The sequence below is a fragment of the Salmo trutta genome, chromosome 13 (assembly GCF_901001165.1).
Source record: "Salmo trutta chromosome 13, fSalTru1.1, whole genome shotgun sequence".
Taxonomy (NCBI): Eukaryota; Metazoa; Chordata; class Actinopteri; order Salmoniformes; family Salmonidae; genus Salmo; species Salmo trutta.
In genome coordinates, this window is record NC_042969.1 from 45,789,268 (window position 1) to 45,812,098 (window position 22,831).

General features: G+C 42.6%; 2 protein-coding genes and 1 long non-coding RNA gene across 7 annotated transcripts in view; 1 reads left to right on the forward strand and 2 right to left on the reverse strand.

Moving 5' to 3' along the window:
• Window positions 1-8: 8 nt before the first annotated feature.
• Window positions 9-15,561, forward strand: drc9 (dynein regulatory complex subunit 9). 3 transcript variants are annotated; one of them, XM_029772224.1, is made up of 10 exons: window positions 9-266; window positions 426-572; window positions 728-930; window positions 1,249-1,377; window positions 9,977-10,058; window positions 10,319-10,480; window positions 11,383-11,451; window positions 13,358-13,489; window positions 14,903-15,004; window positions 15,177-15,561. In XM_029772224.1, exons 2-10 carry the CDS (start codon window positions 444-446, stop codon window positions 15,282-15,284), a joined length of 1,116 nt encoding a protein of 371 aa, XP_029628084.1. In that variant the 5' UTR covers window positions 9-266; window positions 426-443; the 3' UTR covers window positions 15,285-15,561. The 3 variants fall into 3 exon arrangements, with proteins under 3 accessions (XP_029628084.1, XP_029628082.1, XP_029628083.1); XM_029772222.1 differs by having other exon boundaries at window positions 10-266; window positions 11,377-11,451; XM_029772223.1 differs by having other exon boundaries at window positions 10-572; window positions 11,377-11,451.
• A 3-nt stretch (window positions 15,562-15,564) lies between these two features.
• Window positions 15,565-18,973, reverse strand: LOC115205849 (uncharacterized). 3 transcript variants are annotated; one of them, XR_003880691.1, is made up of 2 exons: window positions 17,955-18,973; window positions 15,565-17,869 (listed from the first exon to the last, which is right to left on the reverse strand). It is a non-coding gene; the product is annotated as an uncharacterized LOC115205849 (long non-coding RNA). The 3 variants fall into 3 exon arrangements; XR_003880690.1 differs by having other exon boundaries at window positions 15,565-17,903; XR_003880689.1 differs by having other exon boundaries at window positions 15,565-17,920.
• Window positions 18,974-21,902: 2,929 nt separating this feature from the next.
• The window catches only part of LOC115205850 (leucine-rich repeat and calponin homology domain-containing protein 3), a 79,535-nt gene continuing 78,606 nt past the window's right edge, over window positions 21,903-22,831 (reverse strand). The window contains exon 20 of the mRNA XM_029772230.1: window positions 21,903-22,720. Coding sequence (XP_029628090.1) covers window positions 22,580-22,720 — 141 coding nt within the window. The 3' untranslated portion in view covers window positions 21,903-22,579. The remainder of the gene's footprint in view (window positions 22,721-22,831) is intronic.

A 22,831-nucleotide genomic window follows, 5' to 3' on the forward strand; every position in this document is an offset into this window, starting at 1 on the left:
AGAAACACATAATCAAAACATGTTTTTATTTAACTATTCAGCTGTCACTTTATTGCATTCTCGTACGTTTCACACAACATAATAATCAAAGTAGATAAAAATGTCATTTTTTGAAAACAATAATCAAATGTTGTGCGTTACCAGGGTGACCGGCGTAAACTACCAAGTGTGCTGCTAGGCTAGCTAAACTATGCTCTAGTTAAACTACTGGCCTTTTATTGTCCATAAATATAGCTAGTAAACTTCAACACGTTCCGTGAAGACACGTAAGAAATATACCTAGCTACGAATCTGTTGATTGTGTTATTGAGCATATTGCCCAGGATATTTTCTAACACAAAAATGTCAGTTAGAAAACGGTAACGTTAGTAGCTAGCTAGATAGGTGATATTGTAAATTGCTTGGCTAATTTCGCTCGAATTCAGTGTTCACAGACCATCAGGATGCCGGTTCTTTTGTCTGGGGTAGAGCTGCTCAGACTGTGTACAGTGCTCCAGGACTGTGCTGCACAGCTGTCAGTGCTGGGTCACATCATGCCCGACAGCTACAGGGGTCGTCCAGAAGCTGATAAGGTATTATCTGATTATCCTCAGCTAACATTATACGCGGAGCTAATGTCAGTTGGCTTTTTCAAGCGGGGATGCGTCTTTAGCAAATTAATGGTATGCTTGCTATCTAAGCTGTAATTTTCTCCTATTCAGCCCGTATTCATCTGTTTTTGTGGAAGTTTGTGTCAGCTGACATTGGACAGGTCCTTGAACAGCAGAAAGGGGCAGAGCAGAACCTGAAACCAGCCCGTCAGTTTGAGAGAGAGTCGAGGGGACTGTCAGATGCCACCCGTGAGCTGCACAGATCCCAGAAGGAACTGAACCGCACACTAGAGGAGAACCCACTGTCCCCTGACAACCTAGCCAAGGTGCAGAGAGACAGGTGGGTTCCAGATAGCTCTTGTTCTGGGCTTTTGTGCACGTTCCAACTTGGACCAGAGCTAGGTTCCAGACAATTTAATAAAATAGAAGCCCACAACTCTGTGCTTCAAACAGAGATTTATTATGCACACGAGACAACTTTTCATTGGTATCTTTTTCAGGTCAACCACTGAACTAAACACATTGCCATTGTTTACATTTGTCAAACATTCCCAAGGTGCAGAGCAGACTGTATTAACTGTGAATCCAAAAAGTACCCTGTATGCCATCTACCTCATACATAACGATCGTGCTCTCTCTCTCTCTTCCTGGCATACAGTCAGTTTGTGGCTCACGTGATTGCTGATGTGTTGGCAGAGCTGCAAGAGAGAGGGACCTTTCACAGCTTGCTTTTCGCTGTGGGAGAAGAGAAAAGAAGGAAGGCCAACCTCCTGGACATAATAATCAGGTCAGGTTATGGTCAATATGAATATGTAGGCTAATCATTCATTGTCTTTGCAAGCAATAGTCAAATTCTTTCAAAACCCACACATAAAGAGGCTGCTACTAAGGGGAGGATGGCTTGTAATAATATCTGGAATGTTGTAAATGGAATGGTATCAAACACATGGATGTGTATGATACCGTTTCAGACATTTCTATGAGCCCGTTTTATTTTGAAGGGATTACATTTGTTTTATTAACGATAGATCTACACAACCTACTCCTCATTTTCAATGTGAAAGAAAGTTATAGAACATTTTCCCAAAAATAAACAAACTGAAATATCATACTTGGATAAGTCTCTACCCCCCTGAGTTAATGTTTTATTTAATTAATTTATTTCACCTTTATTTAACCAGGTAGGCCAGTTGAGAACAAGTTCTCATTTACAACTGCAACCTGGCCAAGATAAAGCAAAGCAGTGCGACAAAAACAACAACACAGAGCTAAACAAACAAACGTACAGTCAATAACACAATACAAAAATCTATGTACAGTGTATGAAAATGTAGAAGAGTAGGGAGGTAAGGCAATAAATATGCCATAGAGGCGAAATAATTACAATTTAGCATAAACACTGGAGTGATAGTTGTGCAGATGATGATGTGCAAGTAGAGATACTGGGGTGCAAAAGAGCAAGAGGGTAAGTAATAATATGGGGATCAGGTAGTTGGGTGTGCTATTTACAGATTGGCTGTGTACAGGTACAGTGATCGGTAAGCTGCTCTGACATCCAGCTTCAGTGATTTTTGCAATTTGTTCCAGTCATTGGCAGCAGAGAACTGGAAGGAAAGGCAGCCAAAGGAAGTGAAATATACCTGCTGGAGCGTGTGCTACGGGTGGATGTTGCTATGGTGACCAGTGAGCTGAGATAAGGCGGGGCTTTACCTAGCAAAGACTTATAGATGACCTGGAACCAGTGGGTTTGGCGACGAATATGTAGTGAGGGCCAGCCAACGAGAGCATAGCAAACAGGTCGCAGTGGTGGGTAGTATATGGGGCTTTGGTGACAAGACGGATGGCACTGTGATAGACTACATCCAATTTGCTGAGTGTTTGTAAATGACATTGCCCAAGTCAAGGATCGGTAGGATAGTTCGTTTTACGAGGGTATGTTTGGCAGCATATGTGAAGGAGGCTTTGTTGCGAAATAGGAAGCCGATTCTAGATTTAGTTTTGGATTGGAGATGCTTAATGTGAGTCTGGAAGGAGAGTTTACAGTCTAACCAGACACCTAGGTATTTGTAGTTGTCCAGATATTCTAAGTCAGAACCGTCCAGAGTAGTGATGCTAGTCGGGCGGGAAGGTGCGGGCAGAAATCGGTTCAAGAGCATACACTTAGTTTTACTAGCATTTAAAAGCAGTTGGAGGCCACGGAAGGAGAGTTGTATGTGTGTTATCGGAGATTTATCGGTGGTGACAGTGTTTCCTATCCTCAGTGCAGTGGGCAGCTTGGAGGAGGTGCTCTTATTCTCAATGGACTTAAGTGTCCCAAAACTTTTTGTAATTAGTGCTACAGGATGCACATTTCTGGTAAAGGGCAGTCAAGTCTGGGGTGAACCAAGGGCTATATCTGTTCTTAGTTCTACATTTTTTGAATGGGGCATGCTTATTTAAGATGGTGAGTAAAGCACTTTTGAAGAGCAACCAGGCATCTTCTACTGACGGGATGAGGTCAATATCCTTCCAGGATACCCGGGCCAGGTTGATTAGAAAGGCCTGCTCGCTGAAGTGTTTTAGGGAGCGTTTGACAGTGATGAGGGGTGGTCATTTGACCACGGACCCAATATGCATGCAGGCAATGAGGCAGTGATCACTGAGATCCTGGTTGAAGACAGCAGATGTGTATTTAGAGGGCAAGATGGCCAGGATGATATCTAAGAGGCTGCCCATGGTTACGGATTTAGTGTTGTATCTGGTAGGTTCCTTGATAATGTGTGTGAGATTGAGGGCATCAAGCTTAGATTGTAGGATGGCTGGGGTGTTAAGCATGTCCAAGTTTAGGTCACCTAACAGTACGAACTTTGAAGATAGATGGGGGGCGATCAATTCACATATGGTGTCCAGGGTACAGCTGGGGGCTGAAGGGGGTCTATAACAAGTGGTAACGGTGAGAGACTTGTTTCTGGAAAGGTGGATTTTTAAAAGTATAAGCTCAAATTGTTTAGGCACAGACCTGGATAGTATGACAGAACTCTGCAGGCTCTCTCTGCAGTAGATTGCAACTCCGCCCCCTTTGGCAGTTCCATCTTGTCGGAAAATGTTATAGTTAGGGATGGAAATTTCAGGATTTTTGGTGGCCTTCCTAAGCCAGGATTCAGACATGACTAGGACATCCGTGTTGGCAGAGTGTGCTAAAGCAGTGAATAAAACCAACTTAGGGAGGAGGCTTCTAATGTTAACGTGCATGAAACCAAGGCTTTTACGGTTAAAGAAGTCAACAAATGAGAGCGCCTGGGGAATGGGAGTGATGCTCGGGGCTGCAAGGCCTGGGTTAACCTCTACATCACCAGAGGAGCAGAGGAGGAGCAGAATAAGAGTACGGCTAAAGGCTAAAAGAACTGGTCGTCTAGTGTGTTCGGAACAGAGAGTAAAAGGAGCAGATTTCTAGGCGCGGAAGAATAGATTCAAGGCATAATGTACAGACAAGGGTGTGGTAGGATGTGAGTACAGTGGAGGTAAACCTAGGCATTGAGTGAGGCACCATTTAAGCCAGGTGAGGTCACCGCATGTGCTGGAACAAAAGGGCTAGCTAAGGCATATTGAGCAGAGCTGGAGGCTCTACAGTGAAATAAGGCAATAATCACTAACCAACATAATGACATTAGGGAGAGGCATGTGTAGCCGAGTGATCATAGGGTTCAGTGAGTAACTAGGCAAGCTGGAGACACGGCAATTCAGACAGCTAGCAGGCCGGGGCTAGCAGGCTAGCAGATGAGCCTCAGGGGGACGTCGCAACGGAAGAGCCTGTAGAAACCCCCTCGGACGTTTACGTCGGCAGACCAGTCGTGATGGATCAGCGGGGATCCGTGTCGGCAGGCCAATTTGCAAAAGAGGTATTGTAGCCCAGGAATTGGCTGATGGATCTCTGCGGCAAGCCAGGAGATGGGCCAAGCTCGAGGCTAGCTTCAGGCTAACTGGTGCTTGCTTCGGGACAGAGACGTTAGCCAGGTGTAGCCACTCGGATAGCAGCTAGCTAGCTGCGATGATCCGGTGTAAAGGTTCAGGTAGGAATCCGGAGATGTGGTGGAGAAAAAGGAGTCCGATATGCTCTGGGTTGATATCGCGCTATGCAGACTGGCTGGAATTGACCGGGTTGAGGTCGACTTAAATCTTAAATACTTGGTGGAAGCACCTTCTACCAACTTTGCACAACTCTTAGGGCAAAATATATCCATTGTTTTTGTCAAAATTGCGAAAGTTCATTACATTTGGTTTGGGATCATTGACGGAAAGCGATTTTTAAACCTCGTCTCTGATTTTTTTTAAAGCAGATTTAAGTCAGGACTGAGACTAGACCACTGAGGAATGCTCAACAACTCTTGGAATGCCCTTCTGGTGTCTTTTGCATAAAAATGTGTGTAGTTGTTCACAGAAGACTGAGGTGGGTTTCTCTTTAACCTTTTAACTGGGCTTTAATTCTTTCATATTTATTTTGATCCTAACAAACTCCTCAGATCCTGCCGATAACAAGCATACCTATAACATGATCCCAATACTTGAAAATACAAAGAGATCAACAACATTGCATTCACTCCATATTACTGGCCTGTATCACAAAGTGAAAAGAAAGAAGCCCGGGTTAAAAAAAAATCCACTAGATGGGAACGGAGGTAAGATGGCAGACTCTACACAGCGGTGCAGATTGCCTCAAGATAAAATCATAATATTCAATATCTGGAAGACTAAATATTAGAACTTTACATACTCGTGGGTAATAACCTTCAATCTGGATAACACTAAACAAATCATCAGGCTTAAGAAATGTATCGACAAATATTACAACAACAAGCAACACCAAACATGACAGAGTAAACAAGGAGAACCAATCTCCAAAAGAAAAAGAGACTCTGACAGACACAGACGATTTATGCTTTTCACCACCGGGAATGGTAAGGGTGGAAACCAATCTGTTAAAATCGATCGATGACAAACTGCATACTTGAATTAGTTAGGAAAGATATAAAGGAGTTGAAGGCGAGCCTCGAGATGAGTGACGAAAAAGCTGCGACAATGGAGAAAGAAACAAACCAGCTAAAAGGGACAGGCAATAAGATTGAAATGGACGTTAATGAACTTAAAGGAGAACATCTTTCTGAGAGAAGCCTTACATGACATACAGAATAGATCTATGAGAGAAAATATGGTACTTACTGCTATCCAAGAAAAAGAAGGAGAAGTTCCTGAAAATGTGGTGAAGGAATTCCTCCTTACAGCGCTTCAGAACCCATGTGGAAGCTGTCGACAAAATCCAACTTGAACGTGTACACTGTTTCGGACAGAGAGGACAGAGGTATGAACGCCCAATCTTTGCCAAATTTGCTTTCTTTAAAGATAAAATAATGGTTGAAAGCCTCGGTAAAAGACTCGCTGGCACGAAAATAGGCACGAATGATCAGTTCCAAAGGAACTGAAGTCATTTTTGGGGGGTATCTGTACTCAACTTTACTATTTATATTTTTGACAACTTACTTTTACAAAACTTTATTCCTAAAGAAAATATTGTACTTTTTACTCCATAAATTTGCCCTGACAACCCAAAGTACTCATTACATTTTGATAGGAAAATTGTGAAATTCATGCACTTATCAAAAGAACACATGGTCATCCCTACTGCCTATGGTCTGGCAGACTCACTAAACACACACGCATCTTTTATAAATAATGTCTGAGTGTTAGTGTGCCCCTGGCTATCAGTACATTTAAAAAAAAATGGTGCTATCTGCTTTGCTTAATAACAGGAATTATACATGATTTATACTTTTACTTCTACTTTTGATACAAAAGTAAATTTTAGCAATTACATTTGATACTTAAGTACATTTAAAACCAAGTACTTTTACTCAAGTAGTATTTTACTGGCTGACTCACTTTTACTTGAGTAACTTTCTATTAAAAGGTATCTATACTTTTACTCAAGTATGACAATTGGGTACTTTTTCCACCACTGTAACACACTAACTTACTAAAGAAGAGAGACATTTTGGCGTGTCTACCTACAGGATTTGGTCAAAGTTTAGTGCATCAAGTGTGGCAAACAGTCTGCGATTTATTGAAAATGAAAGTGGAGAAATCGATGGTAATAGTAGTTTATTCTCTGATTTTATTAACTGAGGATCAGGTTCGTGTTCTGAACTCTCAAAGAATCGCTGCCTCATACGCTGATCAAAGTGAGATGGAGGACAAGAAAATTGCGAAGGGTGAATACACGATTGTCTTCGGGACTGCTGAAACTTTTTTTGGCTCAGAGAAATGACGATGCCTACTTTAAACGTCATTGTTCCGCGAGCGTCTCATTTGAATGGCTGTTGATGAGGTCGACAACGTGGTACAATGGTCAGTTACACTATATATACAAAGGTATGTGGACAGCCCTTCAAATTAGTGTATTCGGCTATTTCAGCCATAACAGGTGTATAAAATCGAGCACACAGCCAGGCAATCTCCACAGCCAAACATTAGCAGTAGAATGGTCTTACTAAAAAGCGCAGTGAATTTCAATGAGGCACCGCCATAGGATGCAACCTTTCCAACAAGTCAGTTCGTCAAATTTCTACCCTGCTAGAGCTGCACTGGTCAACTAAGTGTTGTTATTGTGAACTGGAAAGTTCTAGGAGCAACAACGGCTCAGCCTCAAAGTGGTAGGCCACACAAGCTCACAGAATGGGACCGCCGAGTGCTGAAGCGCATAAAAATCATCTGTCCTCGGTTACATCACTCACTACCGAGTTCCAAACTGCCTCTTGAAGCAACGTCAGCACAAGTACTGTTTATCGGGAGCTTCATGAATTTGGTTTCCATGGCCGAGTAGCTGCACACAAGCGTCGGCTGGAGTGGTGTAAAGCTTGCTGCCATTGGACTCTGGAGTGATGAATCACGCTTCACCATCTGGCAGTCTGATGGATAAATTTGGGTTTGGTGGATGCCAGGAGAATGCGCTACCTGCCCGAATGCATTGTGCCAACTTTAAAGTTTGATGAAAGAGGAATAATTGTCGGAGGCCGTTTTTCATGGTTCGGGCTGTTCTAAACGATTCTGTGCTTCCAACTGTGTAAATTAGATTCCTGTATTTAATATACATTTGCCAACATTTCTAAAAAAATAAAATAAAACGTTTTCATTGTCATTATGGGGTATTGTGTGTACATCGTGAGAATTTTTATTTATTTAATACATTTTGAATTCAGACAGTAACACAACAAAATGTAGAATAAGCACTGTGCAGGGCATTCGGAAAATATTCAGACCCCTTGATTTTCCCACATTTTGTTACGTAAGACTTATTCTAAATCTTAAAAATTCTCAAACTACACGCAATACCCCATAATGACTAACAATTTTTTGATTTTGTAAAAATTTTTTTTTAAACATACCTTATTTACATAAGTATTCAGACCCTTTGACATGAGACTCGAAATTGAGCTCAGGTGCATCCTGTTATCATTGTTCATCCTTGAGATGTTTCTACAACTTCATTGGAGTCCACCTGTGGTAAATTAATTTGATTGGACATGATTTGGAAAGTCATACACCTGTATATGAGGTCCCACAGTTTACAGTGCATGTCAGACCAAAATCCAAGCCATGAGGTCGAAGGAATAGTCCGTAGAGCTCCGAGACAGGATTGTGTCAAGGCACAGATCTGGGGAAGGGTACCAAAGAACATTCTGCAGCATTGAAGGTCCCCAAGAACACAGTGGCCTCCATTCTTAAATGGAAGAAGTTTAGATCCACCAACAATCTTGGCCGCCCGGCCAAGCTGAGCAATCGGGAGAGAAGGGCCTTGGTCAGGGAGGTGACCAAGAACCCGATGGTAACTCTGACAGAGCTCTAGAGTTCCTCTGTGGAGATGGGAGAACCTTCCAGAAGGACAACCACCTCTGCAGCACTCCACCAATCAGGCCTTTATGGTAGTGGCCAGACGGAAGCCACTCCTCTGTAAAAGGCACATGACAGCCCGTTTGCCATAAGGCACCTAAAGGACTCTCAGATCATGAGAAACAACATTCTCTGTTCTGATGAAACCAAATTGAACTCTTTGGCCTGAATGCCAAGTGCCATGTCTGGAAGAAACTTGGCACCATCCCTACAGTGAAGCATGGTGGTGGCAGCATCATGCTGTGGGGATCGCTACCAAAGGTACTTCAACAATGAACTGAGTAAAGAGTCTGAATACTTACAGTACCCGTCAAAAGTTTGGACACACCTACTCATTCAAGGGTTTTTCTTTATTTTTACTATTTTCTACATTGTAGAATAATAGTGAATACATCAAAACTATGAAATAACACATATGGAATTATGTAATAACCACTGGGTTGAGATTGGGTGATTGTGGAGGCAGGTCATCTGATGCAGCATTTCATTACTCTCTTTCTTGGTCAAATAGCCCTTACCCAGCCTGGAAGTGTGTTGGGTCATTGTCCTGTTGAAAAACAAATGATAGTGGGACTAAGCGCAAACCAGATGGGATGGTGTTTCGCTGCAGAATGCTGTGATAGCCATGCTGGTTAAGTGTGCCTTGAATTCTAAATAAATCACTGACAGTGTCCCCAGCAAAGCACCCCCACACCTCCTCCATGCTTCACGGTGGGAACCACACATGCGGAGGTCATCCGTTTACCTACTCTGCGTCTCACAAAGACACGGCGGTTGTAACCAAAAATCTCAAATTTGAACTCATCAGACTCATCTAATGTCCATTGCTCGTGTTTCTTGGCCCAAGCAAATCTCTTCTTATTATTGGTGTCCTTTAGTAGTGGTTTCTTTTCAGCAATTCGACCATGAAGGCCTGATTCACGCATTCTCCTCTGAACAGTTGATGTTGAGATGTGTCTGTTACTTGAACACTGAAGCATTTATTTGGGCTGCAATTTCTGAAGCTGGGAATTCTCATGAACTTATCCTCCGCAGCAGAGGTAACTCTGGGTCTTCCTTTCCTGTGGCGGACCTCATGAGAGAGTTCCATCATAGCGCTTGATGGTTTTTGCGACTGCACTTGAAGAAACTTTCAAAGTTCTTGAAAATTTCCACATTGACTGACCTTCATGTCTTAATGATGGACTGTCGTTTGTCTTTGCTTATTTGAGCTGTTCTTGCCATAATATCTACTTGGTCCTTAACCAAATAGGGCAATCATCTGTATACCACCCCTGCCTTGAAACAACACAGTTGATTGGCTCAAATGCAATAAGGAAAGAAATTCAACAATTTAACTTTTAACAAGGGACGCCTGTTAATTGAAATACATTCCAGGTGACTACCTCATGAAGCTGGTTGAGAGAATGCCAAGATTCTACTCACACTTACACATTGAGCCTGATTGCTGTCTGTGTGTATTGCAGGGAGGAGGGCGGCCGGCGGAGGACCAAAGCTCTTCAGAGACAGCTGCTTGACATCCGCAAGGAAAAAACTCTGGAGCTGCAGGTACCATAACTGAGGAAGACAACGGAGACACACTCCTTCACGTGCCCAATATGATTTTCAATCCAGTAATGGGCAAGATTAGAATTAGGCTACATATTGACTGACTCTTGGTGGTGCTCCAAGTTCCTTGAGGGTGTCAGACGTTGATGTCTTTGAAAATCAGGGTGCCTCCCTGTTTTTCATTCTCAGGTAAATACATTACAAAGTACTGGCAACTTATGTAATACTTTGCGCAAACTGTCTTAATGTTGTCCCTTTAGCGACGCGAGGAGATGACTGCCCACCTGAAGGACCAGCTACAGGAGATGAAGGCTAAGACTGGGCTGGAGAGGAAGTATGTGAAGAGCAGCGCGGAGCTGCTGGTGTACCAGGGACAGAAGATCAACACACACTCTGAGAAGCAGCTGGAGGATGAGATCAGGGTGTGTGTCTTTGTGGCACTCTCCAGAATCATCCCCTAGCACCTAAGGCTGTGTTTACACAGGCAGCCCAATTCTGATCTTTTGCCCAATTAGTGGCAAACATCTGATCTTATTGGTCAAAAGACCAATTAGTGGTAAAAGATCAGAATTGGGCTGCCTGTGTAAATGCAGTCTAAGTGCCTCATGCAGTGGCGGATTGGCCATCTGGCAATTCTGGCATATGCCAGATGGGCTGGACCATTTTTGTTGTTGGGTAGGCTGGTCGAAATTGACACACACACAAATATATTTTTTTATATAAAGACATGGCCGGCGGCCCATGGGCCTGTTAAGATTTGTTGTACAGAGTTTTGCGCAAGTTCTATGTTCTACTAATCTAAAATGAGCCTTTGGCTGATCAGTGGGCAACGGCCATCTAGTTAATGTGTATTGAGTTCCCACTGCCTCTGATGTTGAACCTCAAGTTAATTAGCCTATGATATTACTTAGTGCACATATGTATTTAAATGTCATGTGTCAGCACTGCTCCCAGTGTCTAATTAGGGTGTGTAGGGTCAGGGTGTATGTGTGGGGTGTGTGTGTGGGGGGTGAGTTGGTGGTGCACGGAGTGATGTGGGCTCGTGTGGATGAAATGACAGGGCTGAATTATTGTTCCAGTCCACCCATGTAGATCTCATAGAATTGGGTAGGTATTGCTTTTTGCTAATACCTACACATTTCTTCTAGCTATCCCATCCTTTCAGATCTACACAAGCGGCTAGGGGCCTAGGGGGGTGTTTCTGGACAGAGCCTTTGGTGTGACTTGGCTACAGACTTTGTAGTAACTGAGGTTTGGCTGTACAGAGATGGTTACCACTACATGTGCATCTGTGTAATCATTGTTCCTCTGTCCTCAGCTACAGCAGGAGAGGTTGGAGGAGGAGAGGAGAGTTCATATGGAGATGGAGACTTTCCTCAAGGAACATCAGACAGTACGTGTGCAGTGGTGGTTGGAAAATGGCATGACATGACTCGTGTACTTTTTTACCGGTAAAAAGTTTTAAAACACCTAGTCACTCCAGGGTTTTTCTTTATTTTTACTAATTTTCTACATTGTAGAATAATGGTGAACACATCAAAACAATGAAATACCACATGGAATCATGTAGTAACCAAACCAGTGTTAAATATAAAATATTTATTTTTTTGTTTGAGATTCTTCAAATAGCCACCTTAATGACAGCTTTGCACACTCTTGGCATTCTCTCAACCAGCTTCACCTGGAATGCTTTTTCAACAGTCTTGAAGAAGTTCCCACATATGCTGAGCACTTGTTGGCTGCTTTTCTATCACTCTGCGGTCCGACTCGTACCAAACCATCTCAATTTGGGTGAGGTCGGGGATTGTGGAGGCCTGGTCATCTGATGCAGCACTCCATCACTCTCCTTCTTGGTCAAATAGCCCTTACACAGCCTGGAGGTGTGTTGGGTCATTGTCCTGTTGAAAAACAAAATAATAGTCCCACTAAGCCCAAACCAGATGGGATGGCGTATCACTGCAGAGTGCTGTGGTAACCGTGCTGGTTAAGTGTGCCTTGAAAAGCACCCCCACACCATAACACCTCCTCCTCCATGCTTTACGGTGGGAAATACACATGCGGAGATCATCCATTCACCCACACCGCGTCCCACAAAGACACAGCGGATGGAACCAAACATCTCCAATTTGGACTCCAGACCAAAGGACAAATTTCCACCGGTCTAATGTCCATTGATCGTGTTTCTTGGTCCAAGCAAGTCTCTTCTTCTTATTGGTGTGCTTTAGTAGTGGTTTCTTGACAGCAATTCGACCACGAAGGCCTCAAATCTAAAATACATTGATTTGTTTAACACTTTTGTACAATGTAGGAAAGAGTAAAAATAAAAAACTCAAATGAGTAGGTGTGTCCAAACTTTTGACTGGTACTGTATGTAAATGTGATAATTCAGTTCGATTTTTTGCAAACATTTCAAAAAACATGTTTTTGCTTTGTCATTATGGGGCATTGTGTGTTGATTGATGAGAAAAATAAATAATTGAATCCATTTTAGAATAAGGCTTTAATGTAATGTGTCTTAAAGTAATGGTGGACTGTCGTTTCCCTTTGCTTATTTGAGCTGTTCTCACAACACAACTGATTGGCTCAAACTCATTAAGAATTAAAGGAATTCCACAAATTAACTTTTAAGGCACACCTGTTAATTGAAATGCATTCCAGGTGACTACCTCATGAAGCTAGTTGAGAGAATGCCAAGAGTGTGCAAAGCAGTCATCAAGGCAAAGGGTGGCTATTTAAAGTATAAAATATAGATTTTTTTAAACACTTTTTTGGTTACTACATGATTCCATATGTGTTATTTCATAGTTTTGATGTCTTCACTATTATTCTACAATGTAGATAATAGTAAAAATAAATAAAAACACTTGAATGAGTAGGTGTTTTAAAACTTTTGACCGGTAGTGTATATTGGGTGTAGTAGGATGACTTGGTACGTTCTTTGAGCTGCCATCTAAAACATCTAATGCTGTTATTTTATTGCGATAGTAGAATCCCAAATCAATCCCTAGGCCCTATTCAGGGTTCGGCAACCTTTACGACAGCAATAGCAAAATAAAATAAAAAATTGAATCACAAAAAATTTGTTGGGGGAGCTGTACAAGAAATTGATAAGCCCTTGTCTCTAGAGCAATAGCGGCCATAGCTGGGATTTAGCACCACGGATAGCAGATCAAATCACTGCAAAATCTGACTTTCAGAACCACAAAACAGTGGACAGCGGCCGTTAGCAGAGCCATATTTGTCTGTCAGGTGAAGCTGCAACAATGTGTGTAATGTGTGTGTGTGTGCGCACCTCTCAGAGTCTGGGGGAGAAGCTGGAGGTGTGGATGGAGCGCTATGAGAGAGACATGGAGGACAAGCAGCAGGAGCTCAACAGCCTGAGGAACAACAAAGCTAACAATCTCTCCCAGCTCCAGGAGCTGGCCAAGAAGGTGAGGACAAAGCCTGGGTTGATTTCATTAGGCACCAAACAGGGAAAAACAGACGAACAGGGAGCGCACCTGGACTTTTCTAAAAAGAAACCGTAGTTTCCATTTTCCGTTGAATAATGTTTTGCTTCGGTGTGCCCTAATGAATACAACCCTGGTCTGCATGGCTCACAACTCATTTCTTTCTGTAGTATACAGTTTAGCGCACTGACACTAGGTAGTGAATAGAATAGTAGGCCTGATATACACTGAGTATATCAAACATTAGGAACGCCGTCCTATTATTGAGTTGCACATCCCACCTGCAAATAAACTGTTATTACAAGTCCTCAGATCATTAAAAGGGGCAATCTGCAGTTGCTGCATACGTTTTTTTTAAACTTTTCAATTAATTGTACACTACATAGCCAAAAGTATGTGGACACCCCTTCAAAGTAGTGGATTTTATAACTAAACCAAGATTGAAAACAACAGGCTGTGGTCTATGGGAACAAATGAGTCATAGTGGGCAGAGCAAGCAAGGAAGGGGCAGAGCCAAACACGAGCTAGTGAGATCCTATATTGGCGTGTTCTAGCATGCATCTGCATATTTCCGTTGGGGAAAGCCTACTCTGTGAAGTGCGCCTGTGCAATAACTCAATTCACCCTTGCACTCCTAAACAATGCAATTTTTATAAACTTTTACCCTTTTGCAAAGTCTACAAAACGTAGTCCACTCTGTTCATAACAGATTGTAGTTTTGGGAACAGAAAACTGTATTGAGATCAAATGTTTCATCGATGAGAAAATTTGCAGAATGTCGGCCAAAATCCACCTCCCACTGCAGGCCAGTGGGTTTCCTCTCACTACCATATTTGGTAGTGAGTGGAAACGCCAAGCAGATGCTTCACATCTGGTGAAATATCTTTCTCATTGTTCTGTGACACAGCCATGCAATCTTCATAGAAAAACATTGGCAGTAGAATGGCCCGTACTGAAGAGTTCAGTGACTTTCAACGTGGAATTGTCATAGGATGCCACCTTTCCAACAAGTCAGTTTGTCAAATTTCTGCCCTGCTAGAGCTGCTGCACTGGTCAACTATAGGTGCTGTTATTGTGAGGTGGAAACGTCTAGGAGCAACAACGGCTCAGCCGCAAAGTGGTAGGCCACACAAGCTCACAGAACGGGACCGCCGAGTGCTGAAGCACGTAAAAAATGTCTGTCCTCGGTTGCAACACTCACTACAGAGTTCCAAACTGCCTCTGGAAGCAATGTCAGCTCAAGAACTGTTCGTCAGGAGCTCCATGTAATGAGTTTCCATACATAGCTTTTTACTAAAATAGACTGCAAATTGCCGCTTTTAGAAAGTATACCCATATGAAACAGAAATTGTACTCTGGATATTGACTCGGTCTTTGTACTTTCTTTTGTTCCAGTACAGAGATAGTGAGCAGGTGGTCATCGAGGACAGGATGGAGAAAGAGGCCCTACGCAGGAAGCTGGAGAAGGAACATATGGAGCGAGACGCAGCCACCAAGGTAATCATTGAACAATCTTTAAAAATTCACCTCCACCTGCCCAGCAAGGAAACCAGTCACATCCAGTGGCAGTGCAGTGTTTAATGCCATGCATCTTGTTCACAACTGTACTCCCCTCTTCATTTGTTCATTACACTAAATTATTTTCTTATTCCCCGTCTGTCACTTGCAGATCCAGTCGTGGTGGAGGGGAACATTAGTGCGACGCGGCCTGGGCCCCTATAAGAAAGGCAAGAAGCCCAAGTCCAAGGAGGGAAAGAAGGGAAAGAAGAAAAAGTGAGGTGTCCCTTCTTCAAGAGCGCCAGTGAAAGGAAACCAAAACAATGTCTCAATACAGACATGTTACTTTTCATCAATGTTCAATTCCTGATTACAGACAATCTAAGTCGACACTTGGACTGTAGGCAAATATATCTTCAATGAGAAAAGCTTTTTTTTTCTTTAACAGAGTAAAGTTGGCATGGTCATTTTGAATACTACTATCACCATTGCCAGGTTCTTACTTATATGCAGTCTAACACAAGGGCAAGAATGGTAATAAACAAGCGTACTCATGAGACTGAAATGGGTAACTTTTATTAATGCACTTTAAAAGAATGCCAAATATTCATTCCAGAAAATAATCATTCAAATTTGTACATGTTTTCAGGGACAATTTCTCAGGAAACGGTGTAAAAAGATAAAAAGACCATGTTGCGGTCATGAAAGAAGGTCCTCTCTTTATCTGGTACCTACTTGTAAACATATGGAATGTATCTATTTTACTGTACAAATGTCACAGGGTCCAGACCCAGCAGTAGGGGCACATGATTTCTGCTGGAGAAGGCCCAAGTCAGTCGACATAAGTCAGGAGGGGTGAAAATATCTAAACAAAACATTTATAATATATTTAAAATCACCTTTAACTTCCCTTTTCAGAACTCTTGAGTCTATCAAAAACAAAGTTAAAATAGTAAAAACATACCTCATATTTTTTCACTTCAGAAGCTACGTAGGCTGATTCCCAGTCAACATCGCTTTTACTGTAGGGATGTGCATCAATGTAGGCAGATTCCCAGTCTACATCGCTTTTACTGTAGGGATGTGCATCAATGTAGGCAGATTCCCAGTCTACATCGCTTTTACTGTAGGGATGTGCATCAATGTAGGCAGATTCCCAGTCTACATCGCTTTTACTGTAGGGATGTGCATCAATGTAGGCAGATTCCCAGTCTACATCGCTTTTACTGTAGGGATGTGCATCTATGTAGGCAGCCTACGTAGCTTTTACTGTAGGGATGTGCATCAATGTAGGCAGATTCCCAGTCTACATCGCTTTTACTGTAGGGATGTGCATCAATGTAGGCAGATTCCCAGTCTACATCGCTTTTACTGTAGGGATGTGCATCAATGTAGGCAGATTCCCAGTCTACATCGCTTTTACTGTAGGGATGTGCATCTATGTAGCCAGCCTACGTAGCTTTTACTGTAGGGATGTGCATCTATGTAGGCAGATTCCCAGTCTACATCGCTTTTACTGTAGGGATGTGCATCTATGTAGGCAGCCTACGTAGCTTTTACTGTAGGGATGTGCATCTATGTAGGCAGCCTACATAGCTTTTACTGTAGGGATGTGCATTTAAGTAGGCAGGCTACGTAGCTTTTACTGTAGGGATGGGCATCTATGTAGGCAGCCTATGTAGCTTTTACTGTAGGGATGTGCATCTATGTAGGCAGTCTACGTAGCTTTTACTGTAGGGATGTGCATCTAAGTAGGCAGCCTACGTAGCTTTTACTGTAGGGATGTGCATCCAAGTAGGTAGCCTACGTAGATTTTACTGTAGGGATGTGCATCAAAGTAGGCAGCCTACGTAGCTTCTGAAGGGAAAAATATATCAGAGGTATGTTTTTACCATTTTAACTTTTTTTTAGATGGAGTTCTGAAAAGGGAGGTTGGGAATCTGCCTACAAGATCCCCGACCCTATCAATCAGTGGTCCTTGGGTCAGTCTTCACCAGAGTATTATTGTCAGCTCTAAGGCTAGCACTCCCTCATCCCCCTCCCTGGGAACGAGAGGTTGTGTCTGCCTCATTAGAACTAAGAGTCAGTCCGTTAACCTGACTTTCTGTGGGTAACACTGGTCTAAGTAGAGCTGGGCCATGTTCATTAGGGCATGCAACTGAACAGCAATGTTTCTTATTGGACAAGTACAGGTAATCCCCGTTTCAGTGTGTTTTCTTCTGTTTGGTGCCTAATGAACACAACCTTGTCAATGGGGTTCACTAAGGACAGCGCTAGTGAAAAATAAATACTGTTCCGGTCTGGCAGATTACTGTAACCGCTGCCAGACCAAATTAGCAATATGCACACCTGTGTGTGTAGCAAGAGCCACATTTGTGTCTATAAGATGTGGTTGAACAATTCACCAAAAACAACTTGATCATGAGAATTGGAAAGGTGTCTTGAACACTGTCAATAGTTAAATCTGTAGATCCATTTGAATGTCATACAAGCTTGGCTACATGTAGTGATAAAAAGATTAGTTCTGTGCATGAGGGAGACACTATGTCAAATTCACTACTACTTGTCTACGGTCTCAACTCTCCATGTTGAACTCAAGTGTGAAGGTCAGGAGGGGGTTTGTAAAAAAATACAAGAAAAAAATTAACATTTGTTTGTAGAAAATTAAAAAGGTAGTGTATGTTTATCCCCAGTGCCTTTGCCCCAGAACCTGGCCGGCCCCAACAGCTCATCAGTAGAGTGGACTACAATAAGAAATAACCGTTACTGCAAGATAAAAACACAGATACTAATGCAAAGTTGCAGGCCTTGATGTCATGCTGTCAGTCAACCTGCCCATACAGTCAACCTGCCCATACAGTCAACCTGCCCATACAGTCAACCTGCCCATACAGTCAACCTGCCCATACAGTCAACCTGCCCATACAGTCAACCTGCCCATACAGTCAACCTGCCCATACATACACCCTTGATTAGAGACTTGACTGAGCTGTGCTCAAGGAAGAAGTTGCCTGTAAACACTGGTCTAGGATCAGCTTGAACCAATCCCACTCATAACACTAACCCTTTAAGAGGCCTGTTTTATTTTCTTATAGTACTTTTTATTTTACTTCCCTGGCCCAGCTCTTAGGGACATCGTCCAATCCATGTAGCTACACGAGAATGCAGCTCTTTGTGGAAAAACATGAATTACAGGTTTATACATGGGTGATTCTACAGAAGTGGTGCAAATTGCAATCCCACCCCGAAAAAATATATATATATATATATAAAAAAAGCAGAAAAAAAAGCTAAGTCTCCAAACTTAGGACATCTATATACATCACGATATGTTCTAATTCAATCCAAGGCAATACCAAATATATTGTTCAATTAATATAGTACAAAGTAATTGTTTATACACATTTCTTTTGAGAGGTGTTATTATTATATTGAAAGATACTGATCTAATTAGCAGTTGTTTATTTTTAAACATCTTTCAAAAAAAATATGCTGTCCCACATTTTGACGTCACTAACTAAACACACAATAAAAGACTGTGCAACTCCTACAAATATCACCAGGTGATGGGATTGCACCCCTCTCCAGCATGACCACATGGTGAGTAGTCTATCTGCAAACATTTCAGATAAAAATGTTGAGCAAGTTGGTAAATCTTCATCTATTTTTAAATAGTGTCAGTACCGAACATCTCATATATCAAGAAATGTGTAAAGTACGCGTTTGGGATGTACATACAGTGCATTCGGAAAGTATTCAGACCCCTTGACTTTTTCCACATTTTGTTACGTTACAGCTTATTCTAAAATGGATTCAATCGTTTTTTCCCACTCATCAATCTACACACAATACCCTATAATGACGAAGCACAAACAGGTTTTTTGATATCTTTGCACATGTATAAAAAAGAAAAAAACGGAAATATGACATTTACATAAGTATTCAGGCCCTTTATTTCGTACTTTGTTGAAGCACTTTTGCAGCGATTACAGCCTTGACTCTACAAGCTTGGCACACATGTATTTGGGGACTTTCTCCCATTCTTCTGCAGATCCTCTCAAGCTCTGTCAGGTTGGATGGGGAGTGTCGCTGCACAGCTATTTTCAAGTCTCTCCAGAGATTCCGGGCTCTGGCTGGGCCCCTCAAGGACATTCAGAGACGTGTCCTGGAGCCAGTCCTGCGTTGTCTTGGCTGTGTGCTTAGGGTCATTGTCTTGTTGGAAGGTGGACCTTGGCCACCAGTCTGAGGTCCTGAGCACTCTGGAGCAGGTTTTCATCAAGGATCTCTGTACTTAGCTCTGTTCATCTTTCCCTCGATCCTGACTAGTCTCCCAGTCCCTGCCACTGAAAAACATCTCCACAGCATGATGCTGCCACCACCACCATATTTCACCTTAGTGATGGTGCCAGGTTTCCTCCAGACATGACACTTGGTATTCAGGCCAAAGAGTTGATTTCATCAGAGCAGAGAATCTTGTTTCTTATGGTCTGAGAGTCCTTTGGGTGCCTTTCGGCAAACAAAGCGGGCTGTCATGTGCCTTTTACTGAGGAGTGGCTTCCGTCTGGCCACTCTACCATAAAGGCCTGATTGGTGGAGTGCTGCAGAGATGGTTGTCCTTCTGGAGGTTCTCCCATCTCCACAGAGGAACTTGGGAGCTCTGTCAGAATGACCATCGGGTTCTTGGTCACCTCCTAGCTCTAGGAAGAGACTTTGTGGTTCCAAACTTAAGAATAATGGAGGACACTGTTTTTGGGGACCTTCAATGCAGCAGACATTTTTTGGTACTCTTCCCCAGATCTGTGAGTCAACACAATTCTGTCTTGAAGCTCTACGGACAATTTCTTCGATCTCATGGCTTGGTTTTTGCTCTAACATGCACTGTCAACTGTGGAAACTTATATAGACAGGTGTGTGCCTCTGCAAATCATGTCCAATAAAGTTGTAGAAACATCAAGGATGATCAATGGAAACAGGATGCACCTGAGCCGAGCTCAATTTCGAGTCTCATAGCAAAGTGAATAGTTATGTAAATAAGATATTTAATTAAAAAACATTTTTTAATACATTTTAAAACAAAAAAACTGCTTACGCTTTGTTAATATGGGGTATTGTGTGTAGATTGATGAGGTGAAAAAAATATTGTATGTTTTAGAATAAGGCTGTAACGTAAGAAGATGTGGAAATTAAAGATAGCTAGCAATATGTTAGCCAGTAGAGGCTGCTGAGGGGAGGACAGCTCATAATAATGGCTGGAACGGAGCAAATGGAATGGCAACAAACCATGTGTTTGATACCAATCCATGTATTCCGCTCCAGCCATTACAACAAGCCCGTCCTCCCAAATTAAGGTGCCACCAACCTCATTTGATGTTCAAAATAAGTCAAACTGAAAAAGTCACAACCGAAACAATTGACACCATGGAGATATACAGAGGTTTCATCTTTGTATCTATGCCATTATGGCATCTGTGACAGCACGGGCAGTGCCATTGAGGCCATCTTCATTTTAAAGTTGCATGCTCCATGATCTACCAACTGAGCTACAGAGGACCACCATTTACCCACTTTCAAAATTGCACCTTGTGCATTATACTACTACAACGTTCAGGAGTAAATTGAAAGCCTGACTGAGTCTCCCCCCCCCAAGACCACATTCGGTCTTTAACTTGTCATGGTCTCAACTCACTGGTTCTGGATCTTGGGACCAAAGTCCTGGTATAAATCTTGGTCTTGGCTTCTGGATATTACCTTACTCTTGGGTTTACAAACAATAGGCAACCCAATTTGAAGAAGCCAATGCTCTCTGATCATTGGCTGATCACTTCCAAACCCATAGGAATCCGCACACAGCTGACTACTTTTAAATAGTGGAAGCCCTCAATGGCAATGTCTATACTGAAACGAGTTATATCTATCGGAGTCCGGCATTTATGTCTATGATTGACACCCTTGCCACCGAAACCTGTTATTTTGTCAATTTGGTTTGCAAATTATTTCTCCAATGAATCTATAATGGAAAGTTAATCAAAATGATCACTATTGTGCATGGTTCTTCCTTTATTGCAACTTTTTCACTATGTTTTGTAATAACACTATGTTTTTTTTGGGGGGGGGGGTGTAAGGTAAATTCAGATAAATATTTCAAATATGCAATACAAACAAAGTGTGTGAGTAGTATATATGTCTACCTGAAATATGTTGGAAGACGTGTGCTGAAAGTTGGGATAGGATACAAATGTTTTTTGTTTTTTTTGTCCCAGTTTGCACCACTTCTGTATAATGACCCTGAGGGTACAAAACATTAAGAAAACCTGCTTTTTCCATGACCGACTGACCAGGTGAAAGCTGATCCTTTATTAAATCCACTTCAAATCAGTGTAGATGAAGGGGAGGAGACAGGTTAAAGAAGGAGTTTTAAGCCTTGAGACAATTGAGACATGGATTGTGTATGTGTGCCATTCAGATGGTGAATGGGCAAGAAGATATTTAAGTGCCTTTGAACGGGGTATGGTAGTAGATGCCAGGCTCACCGGTTTGTGTCAAGAACTGCAACTATGCTGCGTTTTTTTACACTCTACAGTTTCCAGTGTGTATCAAGAATGGTTCACCACCCAAAGGACATCCAGCCAACTTGACACAACTGTGGGAAGCATTGGAGTCAACATGGGCCAGCATCCCAGTGGAATGCTTTCAACACCCTGCAGAGTCCAGGCCCTGATGAATTGAGGCTGTTCTGAGGGCAAAAGTGGAGGTGCAACTCAATATTAGGAAGGAGTTCGTAATGTTTTGTACACATTGAGAAAGTATAAAGCGTAGAGATTCCCGGAGCGCCCTCGCTCTCTCTAATCCAGCATCGGTTTTGATTCAGCCAGCTCGTGATTTGACCACACATAAAAAATTAAAAAAGACAGGTTAATTTAATACCAGCCATTTTAAGTGTTGGCAGCATCAATGTTCCCATGACGACAGACGACCACCGTTATTGTTGCTCTTTGTAGCACATGACCTTAAAGGTTACTTAAGCAACCGACAACTTCCTTGTCTCCTAACCCTTCCCTATACACCCACCCAACCCCTCTGACATGCAAGGATCTAACATGTGAAAGTAAAAGGAATATGAAAAATAAGATGAAATAATAACAATAGAAAATAAAACAACCCCTACTGAACATAGATAAGAGGAGGATGGAGAGAGAAGTCAAATGACTAATAACAGAAAATAAAAAACCCTCTTACTCGCCGTCCAACTGACCGTTTGTCTGGGACAATCTCGGTTGTCCATCTGTTCGTCCGTCAGTCTTTAGAGGCTGCAAGTCGTAAGCAGTCTGTGTGAGGACACAGAGGAAGAGACAGTCATCCCTTTCTTTGACGTACTCGTGCTCCCTCTTCTCTTTATTGGGGAAGACCTGTCTGGGAAGGCTGGGTGACCCTGTATGGTTGAGGGGGCGGGGGTCTACAGTTGAGGGGAAGTGTGTGGGGGGGGTCGAGAGGGAAAGCCATATAACGTACATTCGGAGAGCGAGAGGGTGGGTCCTGTGTCTGTCCATCCATGAGTGTGTGTGGAACTCTGCTGCCCTACATAGCCAGAGGGTTAGTGGTGGTGGCAGGAGAGGTTGTGTATTTGGGCGGGGCCAGCTCCAGGAGCGCACGCACCGTCCCGGCCACCAGGGGGAGCCCTCTCTCCTCCAGGATGTGGAGGGGCAGGCACAGCTGGGTCTGAGGCCAGATGAAGAGCAAACGCACACAGACGACAAAGGGAGGAGGGAAAACGGGAGAACAAAAAAGGGTATGTCAATGGATGGGTAAATAATAGCAACAACTACCAAA